Here is a 20,869-nt window from a genome sequence, read left to right on the forward strand (position 1 = left end):
ACATAAGTATTTGATCACCTACCAACCAGTAAGAATTCCGGCTCTCACAGTTGTGGAAAACTGAGTTTAAATGTATTTGGCTGAGGTTTATGTAAACTTCCGACTTCAGCTGTGTAAATATATATATTTTATTTATTTGTGGTAACGCAATATTTTTTATATATACTGTTTTATATACTGTATATATGAATCTTAGACATCACACACAATAGAACAGTAATTTAAAAGACAATACCACACATTATTGTAATATTCGTATTATTTATTATTATTTTCATGCACACTCACTGGCTTGAAAGTGACAACTCCACGAACAGCTGATTTCCTTTCAGCAGTATGATATAATAGCAATATAATAGCAATATTTTAATACACCTGTATAAAATTAATTTAAGTACATGTACCAGAAGCGAGCAGATTATTGAATGTTTATGTTATTTACTTTATGTCTGTTGGGCAAATCTGAACTCATCAATGTCCTGAGGTCTGAAGATCTGAAAATAGTCTTCTTTAATGGCAAATACAATTTGCCATTAAACACCCTTTGGTGATTTGGATAGAATGAATTGATGTGCAATTTTGTGCATACGTACACTGCACTTGACAACATTGTGTTCTCAAGATAAAGGTAGACCTAAATCTCTTTTTAATATTAAGAATAATATAAACAATATGCAGGAAGTATATGTTATTACATACTGTAAGTGCACTAAGAACAAAACATGTCAAGATCCAGCTTGATCTTTTCCTAAACAGGGCGTTTTCATGGAGTTTTGCTGAGGAAATTCCAGGTCAAACAAACCTTCAAGCACACTTTGGAGTAATTGGCTTACTACAACATGTCTACTGAAATGAAAAATTCACTACAGCTCAGTGTTTCCCCTAGGAGTTTTTTCAGCAGGGGTGGTAGAGTTAGCTGTTTTTAGAATTTCATTTAATTTTAACGTAATTGTTTTAAGTGGTGGCTACGGTTTAGCAGCGGCGGTGCACTGCATATAGGGGAAACACTGCAGTTTATGGTTTTAAAACTGACTTACGTACACTATATACAAAAGTATGTGGACACCCCTTCAAATTAGTGGATTTGGTTATTTCAGCCACACCCGTTGCTGACAATTTTATAAAATCAAGCACACAATCATGCAATAGACAAACATTGGCAGTAGAATGGCCTTACTGAAGAGCTCAGTGACTTTCAACGTGGCACCGGCATAGGATGCCACCTTTCCAACTAGTCAGTTTGTCAAATGTTTGTCCTGCTAGAGCTGCCCTGGTCAACTGTAAATTCTGTTATTGGGAAGTGGAAACATCTAGGAGCAACAATGGCTCAGCTGTGAAGTGGTAGGCCACACAAGCTCACAGAACGGGACACCCGAGTGCTGAAGGACATAGTGCGTAAAAACTGTCTGACCTCAGTTGCAACACTCACTACCGAGTTCCAAACTGCCTCTGGAAGCCACTTCAGCACGATAACTGTTTTTCTCGAGAGCTTCATGAAATGGGTTTCCATGGCCGAGCAGCCACACACAAGCCTAAGATCAACATGCTCAATGCCAAGTGTCGGCTGGAGTGGTGTAAAGCTCGCCGCCATTGGACTGCGGGGAATAATGGTCTGGGGCTGTTTTTCATGGTTCGGGCTAGGCCCCTTAGTTCCAGTGAATGGAAATTTTAACACTACAGCATACAATGACATTCTAGACAATTTTCTGCTTCCAATTCTCTGCTTCCAACTTTATTCAACAGTTTGGGGAAGGCCCTTTCCTGTTTTAGCATGGCATTGCCCCCGTGCACAAAGCAAGGTCCATACAGTAATGGTTTGTCGAGATTGTTGTGGAAGAACTTGACTGGCCTGCACAGAGCCCTGACCTCAACCCCATCGAACACATTTGGGATGATTTGGAATGCCAATTGCGAGCCATGCCTAATCGCCAGGCCAACATCAAAGCCCAACCTCACTAATGCTCTTGTGGCTGAATGGAAGCAAGTCCCCGCAGCAATGTTCCAACATCTAGTGGAAAGCCTTCCCAGAAGAGTGGAGCCTGTAATAGCAGCAAAAGAGGGATCAACTCAATATTAATGCCCATGATTTTTGAATGAGATGTTCGAGCAGGTGTCCACATACTTTTGGCCATGTTGTTAATCATTCATAATTCTTTTGAGATTTAGAGATGTGTTAGCTGGATGTTTTATGGAGAAACTATCCTTGCATCAAGGAGCGTTACTCGGTCCAGGGAAAAATTTGAGTTCCACTGGTCATTGTAAATGATGAAGCCACGAAGTTCGAAGATGTAGAACTGTACAACAGTGAAATCATGTTAGACCAGCAGTGGTAGAGCCACGACAAAACATGTGTCTTCTGTAGAGTAATTAATTGAGGCACCTGTTTGGGTGAAAATATGGAGAGACTGTCAGAGCATTGTCTATTCTGTTAGGTTCAAGAGTCAGGGCTCTGGGGGGCTCAGCAGGGCGACTCCACATAGTCGTTGTCGAGGCGTGGGTGGAAGTTCGACGCCAGCGAGCGGCTGATGACAATGACCCGGGGTGTGAGGCAGTCGTCGCGGCGATGCAGGATGTTCCAGATGAGCATGGCAGCGGCGAGCGTGGCCAATAAGCAGGCGGCGATGTCCACGTAGCACGAGTAGGACAGGTGTGTGTACGGGCCAATCCGGTAGAACGTCACCAAGCCGATCACCAGCACAAAACCTGGGGAGGGAGAGCGTTAGGGAAAGGTTAATTCAATGAGGCCTTAGTCATTCAAACCAGAGAGAGACAAATCTCTTGTGTATTTGGTCTCCATCTCAAACAATTGAATCAATTAAATTTCTTTAACGGTGCCGTTGATGGAGAGGGGATTTAGAATATCATCATCTCACTGTTGCCAACTCTACTAAAATCCTCACGATTCGTTCTAGTCAACATTTACAATATAGCAATCACAGGTAGAGGGGCAATACAAATCTATGGGGGATAATCAGTTGCTGGGATGAATATAGGAAGCCGCATGACCCTTGGTCCCAATTATTATATTGAGTATGACCATATAATAGTAGGAACGTTTTATACAGGTAGATCATGCTGCATATTGGCCTGCTGTGCTTAGAAATTCTCTGAGCTTTTAAGCCCAGAAGGTGATCTGCTTGTGGTCTTTGAATTCTAAAGGTTTCCTATCTGGAAGGACTACTGAGATTTCAGCATCAAAGGACACACGCAAGGAAATATCATCGTCATTCTTCTCAGAAAAGCTATCCAAATAAGTTTGAAAGCCATTCTAATGTATTATTGATGTAATGTTAAAACATATTGTTGTAACTTACGTCACCATGATCATGGAAGATCGCAAAAAAGAGAGGAGCCATTTATATCACTGTTCATCAACAAACGTTCATCAAGATACAATCCGCATTAAGGGAAACAGCGCCACTGTTCGCCCCAACGCCTTTGTTATTGTTTTGTTGGTGAAAACAAAGGAGAGGCGCATTGGGCAGCGCGGTAAAAAAAAAAAAAATGCTGTGAATATTCTGCTGTCCTATCGCATGTGCAATGATGTCAGAGGGGGAAAACTGTGTTTGTTGTTTGCAGTAACTTCTTTGTTGTTGTATTAACCCAAACGGATGTGGCACTTTCACCAGTTAAGGATTTCAGCGTTAAGGTTTGGATATGAATTGGTGACAAAACCAAGGTGGGGAATTTACCCCTGTTCCCCCAACCAACCCTGTCCACCCACAAAGTATGATGACAACATTTGATTTGTAACCAAAATTAACCATCACCCACAATGGATTGATCACTAGCCTAGATCTCAATGAGGAACTCCATTTCCCAGACTTAAGTGATGACTGGAGCCAGTCAATAGTTCAACAATAACACTCGTTTGGGAGCATGTCCGATCAACAGTTGGTATAAATAAAGGCACCAAAAATACTTGCTGGAAAAGGGGATGTTGGTCCATTAGGATATGAATCAGTCAGTTTCCTGTGGCTGGCCAGTGACAGTGCCGGACAAGCGTTATTTAAATGTTGTGTGAGAGTTTGGCTGTATATGGCTCTCTCTGTATGGGTGATTCCGATCCATAAGCCTGTCTTTGTTTATGGGAGTTTGTCGCTAGGTAATTGTATATGTCTGTGTGTGATTAATATATGTGTGTGTGTGTGTGTGTGTGTGTGTTTATGTTCCTTATGTGTCTGCATTTGAGTATGTAACTTGTGTGCAAGTGATTGTCTGGCCATCTGTGTGTTTAACCTGCCTGACTCATTTTTATTTAAAAAATCATAAAGCCTCTCCTCCCGGGCTCCAGGCTATGTGAGCCGTGTGAATGGCTTTTATTTGTTGGCACATTCTAATCTGTCGGGCTTCCTTCCTCTTTTTCCTCTTTCCATCCTTCCTTCCTTCCCTTCTCTCCACACCCCCCGCTTCAGGTTAGCATATGGGGATGTTTGACACAGTCAGACTGTCAACAACCTTCCTGAAAGACACTGACTGAACCCATTCTTATCTCATTGTAATAAAACGAGGTCCTGGAAATTCACTGAGCTTACTGCTTCCTGCTTGTCCTTCCAATTAATCTATTATCATTCTTAAACTAGGACAACTAGTAGTCATGTCATACCTGAATGACTTAGCACTATTAAATGAATAGAGAATGATTGGTATGACCACCAGCCCACTAAATGCCCTCAGCTTAATCCGCGGTGCACTCAACTGTGCTGTGAAGTCACCCACAAGCCTAAGAGGTCCCAGTGTTCAAATTCCTTGACTTTTTAAGCCTATCGCTTTTGGCTTGCCTTTCTCTTCCTCCAGAAAGAAGCACATATTTCCCTTGGTATTGTTCTTTTTGGAGATGCCATTGCCCCGTTGTGTATGGGAGACACAATAGCCAAGGCCACAGTTTGGGCTTGGTGCCAGCTGTGCCCACCCCCCCCATCTCAAATTCACGTCTCAAACCCACGTGAATCTCTAACCCTTCACCTTTGATCCTCTTGATCCTCACGCAGAGCTCTCTACATTCCGTCGCACATTCCCGAGCCCGTCAGTCTCAGGGGTTGAAAACAGGCCAGTGTTACTCTCAGCCACAGCTCAGACCTGCTGCTGAACCCAGTGTTGAGATATCGCTGGGTGGAATTGGATATTGTTATCCCACCGTCTGCATGTGATAGCTGAGGTTTTTGGCACATCCCGAAAACAGAGCATTCTTTCCCGAGAAAGACTGGCTGCTCGTAAATATAACTCCCATTCACAGCGGAGAGAGAGAGAGAGGCCCATTCACTGGCTCTCAGTGGGGGAGGAGAGGAACTGCTGAGCGGTGGAGGTCTACTTAACTGGCCCGAACTCAGGAAGTGAAGGCAATGGGGGTAATGGGAAATCACTAAGTCTGCTGGTGTTCAATATATTATAAATAATGTCAAGATGTTTATTTATTTTTTCCAGTGGTGGAGATGAAGATTATGAATTGCCTGGCTGGGCTGTGGGACAGTGGATGTGCATTGATTATTCAAATGTAACTGTTAACGGACATTACCCTTGGATTATTGTGAATAACTAATGGGTAACAACCAATCAGCATTCAGGATCCAAACCATCTGTTTTATAATATACTGTAGGCTAGCCTTGCCTTTTGAATCACTGTCAAGATCTGTCAAATCAGGTCTTGGCTCTGGCTGTTTGTATTTCCATATAGTCTCTTATTTCATGGTCAATATAGTAACAGCTAAATATAATAAGACAATGAGAAGCCTTGGGAACACTGAAACCTAGGAACCATTGTTATTTCTACTGCCTTGAAGTCCTCACCAAGTCATCTATATTCTGCTCACTCTTGATGTCCAAATATGGTCTAGTCTTCATATAGTGGCATATGAGTACAAAGGATGATGCAATTTTTTCCCAGCAGCAGGTATTTTTATCTGGGGGAAGTAGGTGCTTCTGTATTTCTCTCACTCATTAGTCATGTCACTATTCTTATTAATGTCAACATGTGGGTTTATAATAGACGGGCTGTTGTTTTTGTTTTTTTACAGCTGAAAACAGCTCCTGACAACCGTCCTGAATATCCATCCATACCTAATTATTCTGCCATTGTATTAACATCTCACGCATTGATGAGACAAGTCCTTGTGTGCCGAACAATAGTTTGGCTCAGCACGTTCTTTTGGAAGGGGATGATTTGGGTGGGTCCCTTCTAAGACCTTCAGATAAAAGTCCCAGCGATGCGTGCCGAAGAAGCTAGCATTTTATCTCATGTCGATAGAGGGGACCCTTTATTTGCTCCTGTTCCCGGACATTCGTTAAACACAGGCATAAAAGCTAGGCCAGGCTTATCTGGACGGCAGCTGTTCCCACCCTACGGCGATGTGTATAAAAGGACGTTTTTGTACCGACCAACCCAATACACACGCGCGCACACCCGCCCTTCCAGCACACACACACTCAGTGGCCTGTCGAACTGTCTTTTGCGTCCGCTCCCTTCTCTTTCCTCCACTGCTTGGGGTTTGCATAACAGGTAGTCGCAGGCATTTCCTTGTCCTGAGCAGGGATATCCTGGCGCCCGACAGTCGCTCCCTGGCTCGCTGCAGCTCCGGCCGGCCGGCCCACCAGACCGCACCGACCACCTGCTATATTTAGCCATCAGACCCTTAGATGCTGCCCCCGCTGTGCCACAATACTGACCGGGTCTGATATCCCTAAACAACAAGATGTGAGCCCAACACAACGTGACAACGTCACACCCCCCCGCCACCCCAATGGGCACTTGGACAGGGCCATGCCCACACTGCCACACGGCCCTCTGGGATGGATGAATGGCGGGGGGGGGGGGGGGGGGGTCTTGGTTTGCCCTCACCCCCTCCTCCTTTCCATTGCTATTCCTGGTGGTCCTTCTCTTTAATTGACTTTTCAAGAAAATTACATCTTGGAACGATAACAGCTGATCCTTTTTAGGGTTTTTGGTTTGTTTAGTCTCTCTGGATTTGTTTATTTTTTGTTCTCTAGCCAAGCCTCAAAGCTCCATGGGTTTCTCTTATGTGTTGCACTGGGGAACGAGCGACTTTTGTTTCTTAGCAACACACTGTGACCATTTTTAGATCTGAGGAACGTTCAGAAAGTGATGAACACTATTGAACATTTCAAAGTTGAACTCAAGAGTTAGACACTTGCTCGTTCACTTTAGATTCCCCTGTAGTCTCACTTTATATCTGGTAGTGCATTGGTGTCTTGCTTTGGGCAGTAGGTATTTTATAGTGTGGTTCTCTAACTCAGGGGTTTTCAACCTATGGCTATGCAGGGGGTCCGCCAATTATAATTATACTTTTTTGGGGGGGTGGTGGCGGGTTATGTAAAAAAAAAAATAAAAAAAAAAAATATGAATATCGCTAGCTGCAACAGAATACCATCGTGGATACTATTTTTATGTCTCTGCGTCCATGCCAAAATCTTGAACTATAGAAAACTCTTAGGCGGGCTGTGTAAGTAGTAATTTTCAGGATTGAAAAACTATTTCAGGATCTTAAACGACCAAAACTAGATAGAAAGCATGCAGAAAATATTTTGAACTATATAATCTGTATAATACCATCTTTGAGAACTAACAATCAAATAAAAGCTACACAGTTTGGGAGAATTGAACATTTTTAAAAACGGGCATTCAGAGCACAGGCCCATTTGATTTTGTTATGTTTGAGCAGAGGAACACAGCATTAGCCATGGCAAAATGCACAGAATTGCAAGAAATAAGCTTTAAAACTGCAAAATTGTCTCTCAGCTCCATGCCAAACTATTTCGAATTGCTGAAAATTTGCTTCAAAACTGCAACATTTTCTCAGCTCAATGGAAAAATGTGTAGAATTGCAGAAAATGTGTTTTACAACAGCAACATTTTCTCCCTGCCGCCAAGATGCCTTTATAGCTAATAGTATTTACACTTCCTCTTTCCAATGAACTGTGATGAGGTCAAAATAATGAACCTGTCTTCCAAATCTATTCATTTTAAAATGTTGACTACTTCTACTTGCCATTATTATTCACCGGATGATAAGACAAGACGTGAATTATCTTTTTTGCTAACATATGATGGGGGTCGCTGGTTTGTCTGGATGGGGGTCGCTGGTTTGTCTGGATGGGGGTCGCTGGTTTGTCTGGATGGGGGTCCCTGGTTTGTCTGGATGGGGGTCCCTGGTTTGTCTGGATGGGGGTCCCTGGTTTGTCTGGATGGGGGTCGCTGGTTTGTCTGGATGGGGGTCCCTGGTTTGTCTGGATGGGGGTCGCTGGTTTGTCTGGATGGGGGTCCCTGGTTTGTCTGGATGGGGGTCGCTGGTTTGTCTGGATGGGGGTCGCTGGTTTGTCTGGATGGGGGTCCCTGGTTTGTCTGGATGGGGGTCCCTGGTTTGTCTGGATGGGGGTCGCTGGTTTGTCTGGATGGGGGTCCCTGGTTTGTCTGGATGGGGGTCGCTGGTTTGTCTGGATGGGGGTCCCTGGTTTGTCTGGATGGGGGTCCCTGGTTTGTCTGGATGGGGGTCCCTGGTTTGTCTGGATGGGGGTCGCTGGTTTGTCTGGATGGGGGTCGCTGGTTTCTCTGGATGGGGGTCCCTGGTTTGTCTGGATGGGGGTCGCTGGTTTGTCTGGATGGGGGTCGCTGGTTTGTCTGGATGGGGGTCGCTGGTTTCTCTGGATGGGGGTCCCTGGTTTGTCTGGATGGGGGTCGCTGGTTTGTCTGGATGGGGGTCGCTGGTTTGTCTGGATGGGGGTCGCTGGTTTGTCTGGATGGGGGTCGCTGGTTTGTCTGGATGGGGGTCGCTGGTTTGTCTGGATGGGGGTCGCTGGTTTGTCTGGATGGGGGTCGCTGGTTTGTCTGGATGGGGGTCCCTGGTTTGTCTGGATGGGGGTCCCTGGGTAAGAAAAGTTTGCCTCACATATGTTTAGGTGTTTGCTGGTGTCTGCAGGTCTCAACAAGTGTGTTTCTCTCTGTAGTGTTTGATATTGGATCATTCCATGTGAAAATGACACCAAAATGTCCATGCATGTTCTATTTCACAGAAAGATCCCTTGAAGAAAGGATTTTTGACATCACCTGTGTTTAGCATTTTTGTCTTTTTATTTTCACATAGAATGACCGACTGTACTTGGCCGTCTGCAGTGTTCATGTGCAGGCTTGTTAGTTCCTGTTTTTTTTCTCTATTCTAGGTGTTGGATAGGCTGTAACATCTGGTTGCTTGAAAACGTAAAAAAAAGGAACGTCTTCTCACTGTCAACTGCGTTTATTTTCAGCAAACTTAACATGCGTAAATATTTGTATGAACATAACAAGATTCAACAACTGAGACGTAAACTGAACAAGTTCCACAGACATGTGACTAACAGAAATTTAATAAAGTGTCCCTGGACAATGGGGGGGGTCAAAATCAAAAGTAATAGTCAGTATCTGGTGTGGCCACCAGCTGCATTAAGTACTGCAGTGCATCTGTTCCTCATGGACTGCACCAGATTTACCAGTTCTTGCTGTGAGATGTTACCCCACTCTTCCACCAAGGCACCTGCAAGTTCCCGAACATTTCTGGGGGGGAATGGCCCTAGCCCTCACCCTCCGATCCAATAGGTCCCAGACATGCTCAAAGGGATTGAGATCCGGGCTCTTCGCTGGCCATGGCAGAACACTGACATTCCTGTCTTGCAGGAAATCACGCACAGAACAAGCAGTATGGCAGGTGACATTGTCATGCTGGAGGGTCATGTCAGGATGAGCCTGCAGGAAGGGTACCACATGAGGGAGGAGGATGTCTTGTTTTGAGATTGACAATAAGCTCAGTCTGATGATGCTGTGACACACCGCCCCAGACCACAACGGACCCTCCAACTCCAAATTGATCCCGCTCCAGAGTACAGACATCGGTGTAACGCTCATTCCTTTGACGATAAACATGAATCCGACCATCACCCCTGGTGAGACAAAACCGCGACTCATCAGAGAAGAGCACTTTTTGCCAGTCCTGTCTGGTCCAGCGACGGTGGGTTTGTGCCCATAGGCGACGTTGTTGCCGGTGATGTCTGGTGAGGACCTGCCTACAAGCCCTCAGTCCAGCCTCTCTCAGCCTATTGCGGACAGTCTGAGCACTGATGGAGGGATTGTGCTTTCCTGGTGTATCTCGGGGAGTTGTTGTTGCCATCCTGTACCTGTCCAGCAGGTGTGATGTTCGGATGTACCGATCCTGTGTAGGTGTTGTTACACGTGGTCTGCCACTGCGAGGACGATCAGCTGTCCGTCCTGTCTCCCTGTAGCACTGTCTTAGGCGTCTCACAGTACGGACATTGCAAATGTATTGCCCCGGCCACATCAGCAGTCCTCATGCCTAAGGCACGTTCACGCAGATGAGCAGGGACGCTGGGTATCTTTCTTTTGGTGTTTTTCAGAGTCAGTTGAAAGGCCTCTTTAGTGTCCTAAGTTTTCATAACTGTGACCTTAATTGCCTACTGTCTGTAAGCTGTTAGTGTCTTAACGACCGTTCCACAGGTGCATGTTCATTAATTGTTTATGGTACATTGAACAAGCATGGGAAACAGTGTTTAAACCCTTTACAATGAAGATCTGTGAAGTTATTAGGATTTTTTACGAATTATCTATGAAAGACAGGGTCCTGAAAAAGGGCCGTTTCTTTTTTTGCTGAGTTTTATTTGTGCACCATCTCAGAGCCACAGATATACATACTGTATATGCTAGTCTACCTTTTTTTGCAAGGGACTGGCAAGCTAGGGTCCTTTCTGCCTCCTTGAATGACCTCTTACATTACAACTAGTACCTGACAACTGACAAAATCATATACGGCTAACCAGTGGCGGTCTGTGAACCAGAGGTTGCCGACACTGGGGTAGGCTATATGTAGCTATAAACACTCTGCCCCTTGTTCTGCGGTTAGTGTATTAAAGCCACATTCTTGGATTCGTTATTCTTCAAGAATCAATAAGTAAATATAAAACATTTGAGCAGATTCCCAGACTATAACTCTAACTAGGTTGGTATGGTACTCACTGGCCAACTGGAACAGTGCGGCGATGGCCTCCTCCCACCACTGGGAGTCCTGGGTGACGAAGGGCAGCTCCATCAGGCCCAGCAGGAAGATGAGCTGCCCGGCCGTCAGTGCCACCGTAGCCATCAGGTTACACGCTCGCATCATGTCAAACTGCACTGGGGGGGGGGGGGGGGCAGAGAGAGGGGGATACGTTTCTAGGATGATCTCTCTGGCCAAGACGTCAGGTTTACGGACATATTGATACATTGTTATTGGTGGATCCATGTGAGTTGTGCAAGTTTTTAGCTCAAACTATAGACCGAGACACTCCATCTGCTTGACAAGTCACTGTGATGACCTGTTGATTTGAGATTGCTGTGTGTCATACTGTGACATCGAATGAAAGGCTGTTGTCATAACCTTGGAAAAGGAAAGGAGAGCCACACACTCTAGGAGCTCAGATGCAATATTTGAATAACCTAATAACCAACGTTTCGTCATAACCTGACATAACCAGTCAATCGAGCCTTGATAGTAAGAATTTGAACTGTACCTTGTTTTTCTTATCAGTGTATGTTATAAATCAGTCCAATACAGCCCAGGCAGCCATCAGTTCTCACTGAATGAGATTGACCGTTTCTGGTTTATTTGCATCACATTCCTCAACTGTCAACAACTTGGTTTAGCATCTTGCTGTGTCTGGTTTGGTGATATACATGATCGTTGTTGATCTCCATGCACAAAAGTTTACGTAACATTCAATTGCTTTATGGCATCGTCAACGATCTGCTGGTCTGAGCTTCATTCCCAGGGCACCTACTTTTTTATATTGCCGTTTTCCTAGTTTCTGAACTAGGCATATGTAAAAAATATATATATATATATAGTAATAATCATAATGAGCGAACATTAAGAAACGGACATCGGACATGTCATTCCACTTACATTTGACGGTGCTGCGGGACTCTTGGTAGCCTGCAAACTCCGAGCCCCAGCCCAGGTCCTCACACGGCCTCTGAGACCCCTGACCTCTCCTATTGGACCCCCCAACACCGTGTTCATCCCGGCCCCTCTCTCCTCCAGTCATGACGGGACACATCCTCCACAGCCCCACGCTGCGCTTGCGTCCATCCTCCAGGGCCTGCAGCACCCAGCTGGGGGTGAAGGCCGCCACGTTGTTGAGGACCAGGGACAGCAGGGCCACCGCCACCGCCGCCGTCACCAGCCGCTGCACGGCCATGTGCCGCTGCCCAACCACCACCGCCACCTCTCCCTCCCCCACCGCCCTCTCGTCGTCCCTCTGGTCCTCTCCTGCACTGCCCTGCCTCTCCTGGGCAGCAACACCAGCGATGCTCGGTGGCCCCCGGCTCTCCTCCTCTTCTACTGCCAGTCAGCTAGCGGCTAATGCTAACCCCAGGCAGTAACACTGCTGAAGAAAAACAGGAACGTGTTAGCTCAGCATATTGTTGTGTTGTTAGCTCAGCTCATGTTGTTAGCTTCATCCTCATTGAGTTTTTGGGGGTGGAGGTCAGTTGGTTCAGCTTTCCTCCTCGGAATGCACGGTGGGCAGGCGTGGGTTAATCCGACCGACGTCGAGGTCCATTCCACTGGCTTTGGTGACTGGCTGCAGCTTGGCTCTCGCTCTCGAACCTCGCTCCACGATTGTCTCTTCAACCGTCTCTTTTCCACAGATTTTTATTACCCCTTTTCTCCCCTCGTCTGATTTCTATTTGCTGCCCTCCTCTCCGTTGGTTCTCTGCAGCTGTTTCAAGCTTTTCTCTTCTCTGTGTAGGCGTCTGCCTCCCCCGCTCCCCCAGTTTCTTTCTTTCTTCTGTTTTTTTCTTCTTCAAACTCTCCACAGGGGTGGCGGGGGAGTGGAGACGCAGAGTAGAGCAGCAGAGCAGATCCTCTGGATCGTGTTGCTAAGGGCCAGTGGCTCACTGGCGGCTCACTGAGGCTTAACCAAGGAAGGGCTTTGTCAACTGGGAGAGTCTTCTTCTGACCCTCACTCTCTCTATCTCTCGCGCTGTCTCTTTCTGTCTCTGTGTGTGTGAAGTGTTGGTTCAGGGTGGGAGATATTAGTCTGTGGCTGCAACAGGTTTGACCAGACAACTCCCTCCCTCACTCTGTGTGAGAATGTGCGCTCCTGAGACCCACTCAGAGACGACGAATGGGAGTGTTTTCAACCCTAAGAGCCTACGGGGCTTTCTAGCTGCTGCAGCTCCTCCTCTCTCTCTGTGTGTGTGACAATGACAAACACACTGGCCCCCACTGTCCGACCAGCAACAGGATGGGTTTCCTGAGAGGAAAAATGTCGGAGGGGGGCAAAAGGCAGTCGCAGTCTCTCTCTCTCTCTCTCTCTCTCTCCTCTCTCTCTCTCTCTCTCACTCTCTCACTCTCTCACTCTCTCACTCTCTCTCTCACTCTCTCTCTCACTCTCTCTCTCACTCTCTCTCTCACTCTCTCTCTCACTCTCTCACTCACTCACTCACTCTCTGATGGTTACTATAGTTATTTTTCTGGCTCTGAAACGTCTATGTAAGATGTGAATTCACAGACTGATAGATCCGTGGGGATTTGAGGGGCTGTGTTTGTATGGTCTGTGACCATAGAGAGCAGGCTTTTGGCTGCCAGTGCCGAGCAGTGCTATATAACATGGGTCTCTGCAAGGCGAGCTTGGCCTCCTTTTTCCCTGCCAGTGACTCCCAGGGCCCCTAAACATTCCGGGAATTTACTGTTGCCTAACTTTAATAACCACCCCACATCTGTATCAGTTAAAGAGAGACGATTGAGAGGGGGGGGGGTCGAGAATGAGTGTGAGAGTGAGTTGGATCTCCCTGCAACTATTCTCCTATGCCTAGTCCCCTGTAAAAAGCATACCTCCCAGGTTTGGCTTCCTGCCCTGAGTTCTGGGTCGGGATTCCCACGTACAGAATACTAATGTCTGTGATTTAAATGTTTACGTGTTAAAGGGGTTTAGAAGAAATGTAGAGGAGTTGATTGGGTTAGATGTTGAAAGTGGAGCCTAGGCAGTGTATATGAAGACTAGCTTCTCTTGTGCCAGACATCAGTGGCTAACATGCATATGCAAGAAATCAAATAGCTATAACAAATACTTTCAACGTTTTACTGAATGTCGTTGAATCACGAAGGAAGTGGTTTACAATGTTTTATTTTCTCCAATGCTAATCGAGTGTTTTTCTATTCTCCCTATTGCATTATGGATTCTGATCTTATCTTAGTCATACAATATACTTTATCAAGCAAAATGTCTCCCTATCCTGTCTGTGAGAAACAAATACACACACACACACCTTATACGTAATATATGCCATTTACCAGACGGTTTTATCCAAAGCAACTTAGTTGTGCTTGCATACATTTTACGTATGGGTGGTCCCGGGAATCGAACCTACCAGCTTAGCGTTACAAGCAGCATGCTCTACCAACTGAGCTACAAAGCACCACATACTCAAACAAAATGTCTCTCTCCTCTCTCTCTGCAGTGAGGCAGTATGGGAGAACATGGCGAGGATGTGTGTGAAGAACCGGCGTCTGGACGTGGCACGGGTGTGTCTGGGCAACATGGGTAATGCCAGGGCGGCGCGGGCGCTACGGGAGGCCGAGGCCGAGCCTGAACTGGAGGCCAGGGTAGCAGTACTGGCCCTTCAACTGGGCATGCTGGTAAGGAAGCCAACAAAGCAGTAGGTGATCATAGCAGATAATGGTGGCTTCACTTCATTTTGAATTAATTTCCTTAGCCAGGTATTGTCATACTTGGTACATAGAGTAAAATAATGGTACATTATAGGTTGTTCAATTCTATCATTACCACATATAGCCACTTAGTACCAGTAGAATTACCTATGTGATTACCCTGTAATAGTGTAGTTAGTAAGTACGTGCTATTATGGAGGACTTACCACTTTTGTGTCATTAGTAGTATATCTGTCCATACCAACACACTACATGTGTACTGTATGTAAAGTCATCATTACAGAAGAACTTCTTACCCAGGGATAATTCCTCTAATCTTAAGTGATTATTTTCCATTGGTCCACAGGAGGATGCAGAGAAGCTGTATAAGAGCTGCGGGCGCTTCGACCTCCTGAACAAGTTCTACCAGGCATCTGGCCAGTGGCAGCAGGCCGTGGAGACAGCAGAGACCCACGACCGTATCCACCTCAGGACCACTTACTACAGCTATGCCAAATACCTGGAGGCCATCGGAGACAAGAGCATGGCCCTCGTGTTGTAAGAGCCAGCTTAGCACTGATGCTGTAACTGTTAACATTTGATATGTTCGCATTTAATTTGACACTTAGCATTTGAACCAAGCAGCAAATCAGTACTGCTTCTACAGTGCATTCACATTTTCACCTGAACTTTGCAATAACAGCCTATTGTTGTACTAGATATACAGTGCATTCGGAAAGTATTCAGACCCCTTGCCTTTTTCCACATTTTATTACGATACAGCCTTATTCTAAAATGCATTTCCCCAAAAATGTAATCAATCTACACACGATACCCCATAATGACAAAGCGAATAACGTTTTTTAAAATGTTGGCAAGTGTATTAAAAATGAAAACAGAAATAACTTATTTACTTAAGTATTCAGACCCTTTGCCATGAGACTCGGAATTGTGCTCAGCTGCATCCCTGTTTTCATTGATCATCCTTGAGATGTTTCTGAAACTTGATTCGATTCCATCTGTGGTAAATTCAAATGATTGGACATGATTTGGAAAGGCACACACCTGTCTATATACGATCTCAGTTGATAATGCAAGTCAAAGCAAAAACTAAGCCATGAGGTCGAAGGAATTGTCCGTAGAGCTCCGAGACAGGATTGTGTCGAGGCACAGATCTGGGGAAGGGTACCAAAACATTTCTGCAGTTTTGAAGGTCCCCAAGAACACAGTGGCCTCCATCACTCTTAAATGGAAAAAGTTTGGATCCACCAAGACTCTTCTTAGAGCTGGCTGCCCGGCTAAACTGAGCAATCGGAGGAGAAGGGCCATGGTCAGGGTGACCAAGAATCTGATGGTCACTCTGACAGAGCTCCAGAGTTCCTCTGTGGAGATGGGAGAACCTTCCAGAAGAACAACCATCTCTTCAGCACTACAGAGAGATCCTTGATGAACACCTGCTCAAGAGTGCTCAGGACCTCAGACTGGGGCGAAGGTTCACCTTCCAACAGGACAACGACCCTAAGCACACCGCCAAGACAACGCAGGAGTGGCTTTGGGTAAAGTCTCTGAATGTCCTTTGAGTGGCCCAGCCAGAGCCCGGACTTGAACCCAATCGAACATCTCTGGAGAGACCTGAAAATAGCTGTGCAGGGATGCTCCCCATCCAACCTGACAGAGCTTGAGAGGATCTGCAGAGAATAATGGGAGAAACTCCCCAAATACAGGTGTGTGTCAAGCTTATAGCATCATACCCAAGAAGACTCGAGGCTGTAATCGCTGCCAAAGGTGCTTCAACAAAGTACTGAGTAAGGGGCTGAATACTTATGTAAATGTAATATTTCTGTTTTTATTTGTAATAAATGTCCTAAAATTTCTAGAAACCTGTTTTTGCTTTGTCATTATGTCATCATTATTATATTGTGTGTAGATTGATGAGGGAAAAATCTATTTAATCAATTTTAGAATAAGGCTGTAACGTAACAAAATGTGGAAAAAGTCAAGGGGTCTGAATACTTTTCCGAATGCTCTGTACCCTCAACTGTGTACTTCCTCACAGTTCTCTGTCTGTTTTAGCTTTGAGAAGTCTGACACCCACCGGTTCGAGGTACCCAGGATGCTTCTAGATGATGCACTGTCTCTGGAGATTTACGTCAACAAAATGAAGGACAAGTAAGTCTGGGAATGGTGGAGTTAGTTTTATTCTGTCCTCAATGCAGACTCTCTATTTACTACTGATTCTAGACTGTTAATGATTTTAAAGTGTACTAATTTTTTTTTTTTTTTTAAGTATAAATACAGACATATGAACATTGTTGAGTATTTGACATGCAATTTCCTCTGACCCAGAAACATCTATAAGTGGTGGGCTCAGTATCTGGAGAGCCAGTCAGACATGGAGTCAGCACTACGCTACTACGAGTACGCACAGGACTTCCTCTCTCTGGTCCGCGTGCACTGCTACCTGGGGAACATTCAGAAGGTAACACACATTTGTACCAGGGGGGAACATTTATGACATAGCACACATTTGTGGCAATTACATGTTTTGAGAAGGGAACTGTTTCTACTCATAAGGATTGTTAAATACCTAAATATGAAAACACAACCTAGCCGTGAGGTAAATATGCAATGAGAATACTATATATTTCACAGGCGTCGGAGATAGCCAATGAGACGGGGAACCGTGCTGCCTCGTACCACCTAGCCCGGCAGTATGAGAGTCAGGAGGAGATCAAACAGTCTGTCCACTTCTACACACGAGCTCAGGCTTACAACAACGCCATCCGCCTCTGCAAGGTAACAAATGGACCTCAATCACAATTTAGACTTTCTCCATTCACCTGTGTGAATGGAGTGCTGTATTGTCTGTGGGCCATTGGATGACTTGTGTTGTGTTTTGTGTTCAGGAGAATGGTCTGGATGACCAGCTGATGAACTTGGCTCTCCTCAGTAACCCAGAGGACATGATGGAGGCTGCCTGTTATTACGAGGAGAAGGGTTCTCATATGGACCGTGCTGTCATGCTCTACCACAAGGTTAGTATTTTACCTCGGACCTCCCTGTTCTTCCCCCTGGCTTAAATACATACAGTAGGAGGTAGTGCATTCTAAATTGTGCCACAAGGGGGCATTAGCGCACTGATATTTGTATAGGAACGCATTGGCTTCCAAGTCCATTGATGCTACAGTATGCCCACAAACCCACACACTTGCACACATGATAATACTGTCTCTGATGTTTCTCTCACACATGGATCTCTGTCTCTCTATTCTTCTCAGGCTGGTCATTTCTCCAAGGCTCTGGAGGTGGCCTTTGCTACAGAACAGTTCGCTGCACTGCAACTCATAGCAGAGGACCTGGATGAGACATCTGACCCAGCCCTGCTGGCCCGCTGCTCTGACTTCTTCATCAAACACGGCCAGTATGAGAAGGCTGTGGAGCTGCTTGTGGCCGCCAAGAAGGTACTTTACCCCTGCCTTGTATGTCTTATAAACCTTGCTCGGGTCGTTCCACCAATTCGGGGGCTTTTTAGAAGTGTAACTTGGTCCAAAAAAAGTTCGATTTCTCTTTCTCTTACATTCATGTCATGAAGAGCATATGTTCAACTTAATAAAAATGTAAATTAAAAAATACATCTCACGAGGTTAAATGAAAGGATGACTATAGTAATAAGTTCCTATTAAGTGCCAAATAAAGTAACAGGGTTGACCGTAACAGGGTTGACCGTAACAGGGTTGACCGTAACAGGGTTGACCGTAACAGGGTTGACCGTAACAGGGTTGACCGTAACAGGGTTGACGATATTTTCTTAAATAAGCCATAAATCCCCATGTGACAGGTGGAATGGAAGTTTGTTGTGTGCAACAGGGAGTGGCAAATGAATGCAAGCTTCACAAAAAATGAAATTCTTAAAACAGAGCAGAACCAGCTCACCTTCTTGTACTCTATGATTTTACTATTGGATGTACAATGTTTCTTTAAAAATATATATATTTAAAAAGGAATAGTTTCACCACATTAAAATGAGAGTTCAGTTTACGTAACAGGGTTGACCTTAAAATGGGGGACAGACGTAAATGAATCACTAATCACATGAAATAAATCATCTTCAGAAATGACTGTCAAGGCAACAAAATAACTAGGGCTTTACAATGATGGTGAAACTTGAAGAAATTGAGGGATTAAGTGTGTAAAAACTTCCTAGAAGTCTATATGTTATCAAATAATAAAGAACACAAAAAAATGATACCTGAAGGGGTCCTAAAATTCCAAATCAAATAGTAAATTATCCATAGTATGACCATCTTAAAACAATTCCAAAAGTCAGCCTGGAACACCCCCTGCTCACAAATCATGCACATAACTGGTGTGTGTGGGTTGTAAGTGTGTGCGAACTTATGCCATCTTTGCTCATGATGAGTACATGTCTTTTGTCTATAAATGTGTGTGTGTTCAACCCCAGTACCACGAGGCCCTGCAGCTGTGTCTGGACCAGAGCCTGACCATCACTGAGGACCTGGCTGAGAGTATGACCGTGACCAAGGAGTCCAAAGACCTCTCAGAGGAGGCCCGCAAGGAGCTGCTGGAGAGAATAGCTGACTGCTGCATGCGCCAGGGCAACTACCACCTAGCCACCAAGAAATACACACAGGCTGGCAACAAGCTAAAAGTGAAGAGACTGGGGTCTGGGGTGCATCTCAGTAGTCTGAAGTGGCATCTCTATTTCCTCCTCTTGTTTTTCTTCATTTCCTCTATCCTTCATCTGCTATGATCTGAGAGATCTGATTTAAGCAACTGAGATGCACCCCACTTATACACATACTATTAAACAGTACTCCTTAAGACACCATTATCATGGTAACTTGTAGTTATATAGATTTATGTTATCCAAGAAACGTGAGATCTGTCATTTTCAGTATTGTGTTTTCTGCTTTATCTTTGTCTTTAGGCAGGTATGGATGTTAGTTACAAGCATTAAATACAATGTTACACTATAATTGTTGCTTAAGTTTGGTCCATGTCTGTTGATGCAGTACTTAAAGTCCCTTGTTGCGGCTATTCCAAACACATCTCCCCTCTGTTTCACAGGCCATGCGGGCGCTCCTGAAGTCAGGGGACACAGAGAAGATAGTGTTCTTCGCTGGCGTGTCACGTCAGAAGGAGATCTACATCATGGCCGCCAACTACTTGCAGTCTCTGGACTGGCGGAAAGATCCGGAAATCATGAAGAACATTATTAGCTTCTACACCAAAGGCAGGGCTCTGGACCTGCTAGCTGGCTTCTATGAAGCTTGTGCCCAGGTAGGGAACTACTTCATAATATTGAAAGTTCTTGAAAAGGTCCTACATGTTTATTAGTTTTAACTTCAGTCTGGTAATATATTATGTATTGGCCATATATTACAATGACAATTTCTAGTACAGTTATTCCAACGTTTGTTATATGAGTATTTATAAACTAGTAACATTATGCATGGATATTCCGGTAATGCTAACAGATTCATAACTTTGTCTCATAAACCTAATCTCTAATCTACTTCAATATTGAAGGTGAATGTGTGAATCTGTTTACCTCTGTTAGGTGGAGATAGATGATTACCAGAACTATGAGAAGGCGCTGGGTGCTCTGACGGAGGCCTATAAGTGCCTTTCTAAAGCTAAGGGCCGCAGCCCAGACGAACACGAGGCTCGCATGGCTGAGCTGCAGCACAAGATCACTCTGGTCAAGAGGTTCGTCCAGGCACGCAGGTAAGAACACTGCACTCTCTCTCTTTGTCGGTCTATTTCTCTCTATTTCTGTCTCTCTCTCGCTTTCTGTTTCTTTCTTTTAGTCATATATTGAGTGGCAGTCACTGCTACAAGGCTGTTTAATATAAATGCCATGATCCTCTGATTTAGGTTTGTCTTGATACAAGTAGAGTAGTTACGGAGAGGATATTTTGTGGATCTCACTGAAGGAGATTTGATGTGTGATCCTGTCTGTCCATCCCCTGTCCCTGTAGGTTGTATGAGGAGGACCCAGGTGAGGCGGTGCGTCTGTGCGAGGCCCTGCTAGAAGAGCCAGACCTGGACCCTGCTGTCAGGATAGGAGATGCATACGGCTTCCTGGTGGAGCATCACTGTCAGCAGGGCAGCTTCCAGGTGGTGAGTGTCCAGTGATACTAGTGTACACCATCATTATC

General features: G+C 45.1%; 2 protein-coding genes across 3 annotated transcripts in view; one reads left to right on the forward strand and one right to left on the reverse strand.

Moving 5' to 3' along the window:
- The window catches only part of ift140 (intraflagellar transport 140 homolog (Chlamydomonas)), a 47,896-nt gene that overhangs the window by 25,993 nt on the left and 1,034 nt on the right, over positions 1-20,869 (forward strand). For both annotated transcript variants that reach the window (XM_071392221.1, XM_071392222.1), the window contains 11 exons: positions 14,498-14,675; positions 15,055-15,245; positions 16,761-16,856; positions 17,034-17,166; positions 17,340-17,483; positions 17,594-17,722; positions 17,966-18,148; positions 19,150-19,356; positions 19,776-19,988; positions 20,269-20,435; positions 20,690-20,831. In XM_071392221.1, the coding sequence (XP_071248322.1) occupies positions 14,498-14,675; positions 15,055-15,245; positions 16,761-16,856; positions 17,034-17,166; positions 17,340-17,483; positions 17,594-17,722; positions 17,966-18,148; positions 19,150-19,356; positions 19,776-19,988; positions 20,269-20,435; positions 20,690-20,831 (1,783 nt within the window). The remainder of the gene's footprint in view (positions 1-14,497; positions 14,676-15,054; positions 15,246-16,760; positions 16,857-17,033; positions 17,167-17,339; positions 17,484-17,593; positions 17,723-17,965; positions 18,149-19,149; positions 19,357-19,775; positions 19,989-20,268; positions 20,436-20,689; positions 20,832-20,869) is intronic.
- On the reverse strand, positions 242-13,248 carry tmem204 (transmembrane protein 204). Its single transcript, XM_071392224.1, has 3 exons — positions 11,937-13,248; positions 11,012-11,167; positions 242-2,703 (listed from the first exon to the last, which is right to left on the reverse strand). Exons 1-3 carry the CDS (start codon positions 12,229-12,231, stop codon positions 2,459-2,461), a joined length of 696 nt encoding a protein of 231 aa, XP_071248325.1. The 5' UTR covers positions 12,232-13,248; the 3' UTR covers positions 242-2,458.

The sequence above is a fragment of the Salvelinus alpinus genome, chromosome 3, assembly GCF_045679555.1.
Source record: "Salvelinus alpinus chromosome 3, SLU_Salpinus.1, whole genome shotgun sequence".
Taxonomy (NCBI): domain Eukaryota; kingdom Metazoa; phylum Chordata; class Actinopteri; order Salmoniformes; family Salmonidae; genus Salvelinus; species Salvelinus alpinus.

Excerpts from the sequence above, each read along its gene's own strand:
- tmem204 (XM_071392224.1), bottom strand. The coding sequence starts at position 12,231 with ATGGCCGTGCAGCGGCTGGTGACGGCGGCGGTGGCGGTGGCCCTGCTG. Across the intron at positions 11,168-11,936 it reads GTCCCGCAGCACCGTCAAAT|TGCAGTTTGACATGATGCGA; the intron begins GTAAGTGGAATG and ends CCCCCCCCCCAG. Across the intron at positions 2,704-11,011 it reads CGCACTGTTCCAGTTGGCCA|GTTTTGTGCTGGTGATCGGC; the intron begins GTGAGTACCATA and ends CTCCCTCCCCAG.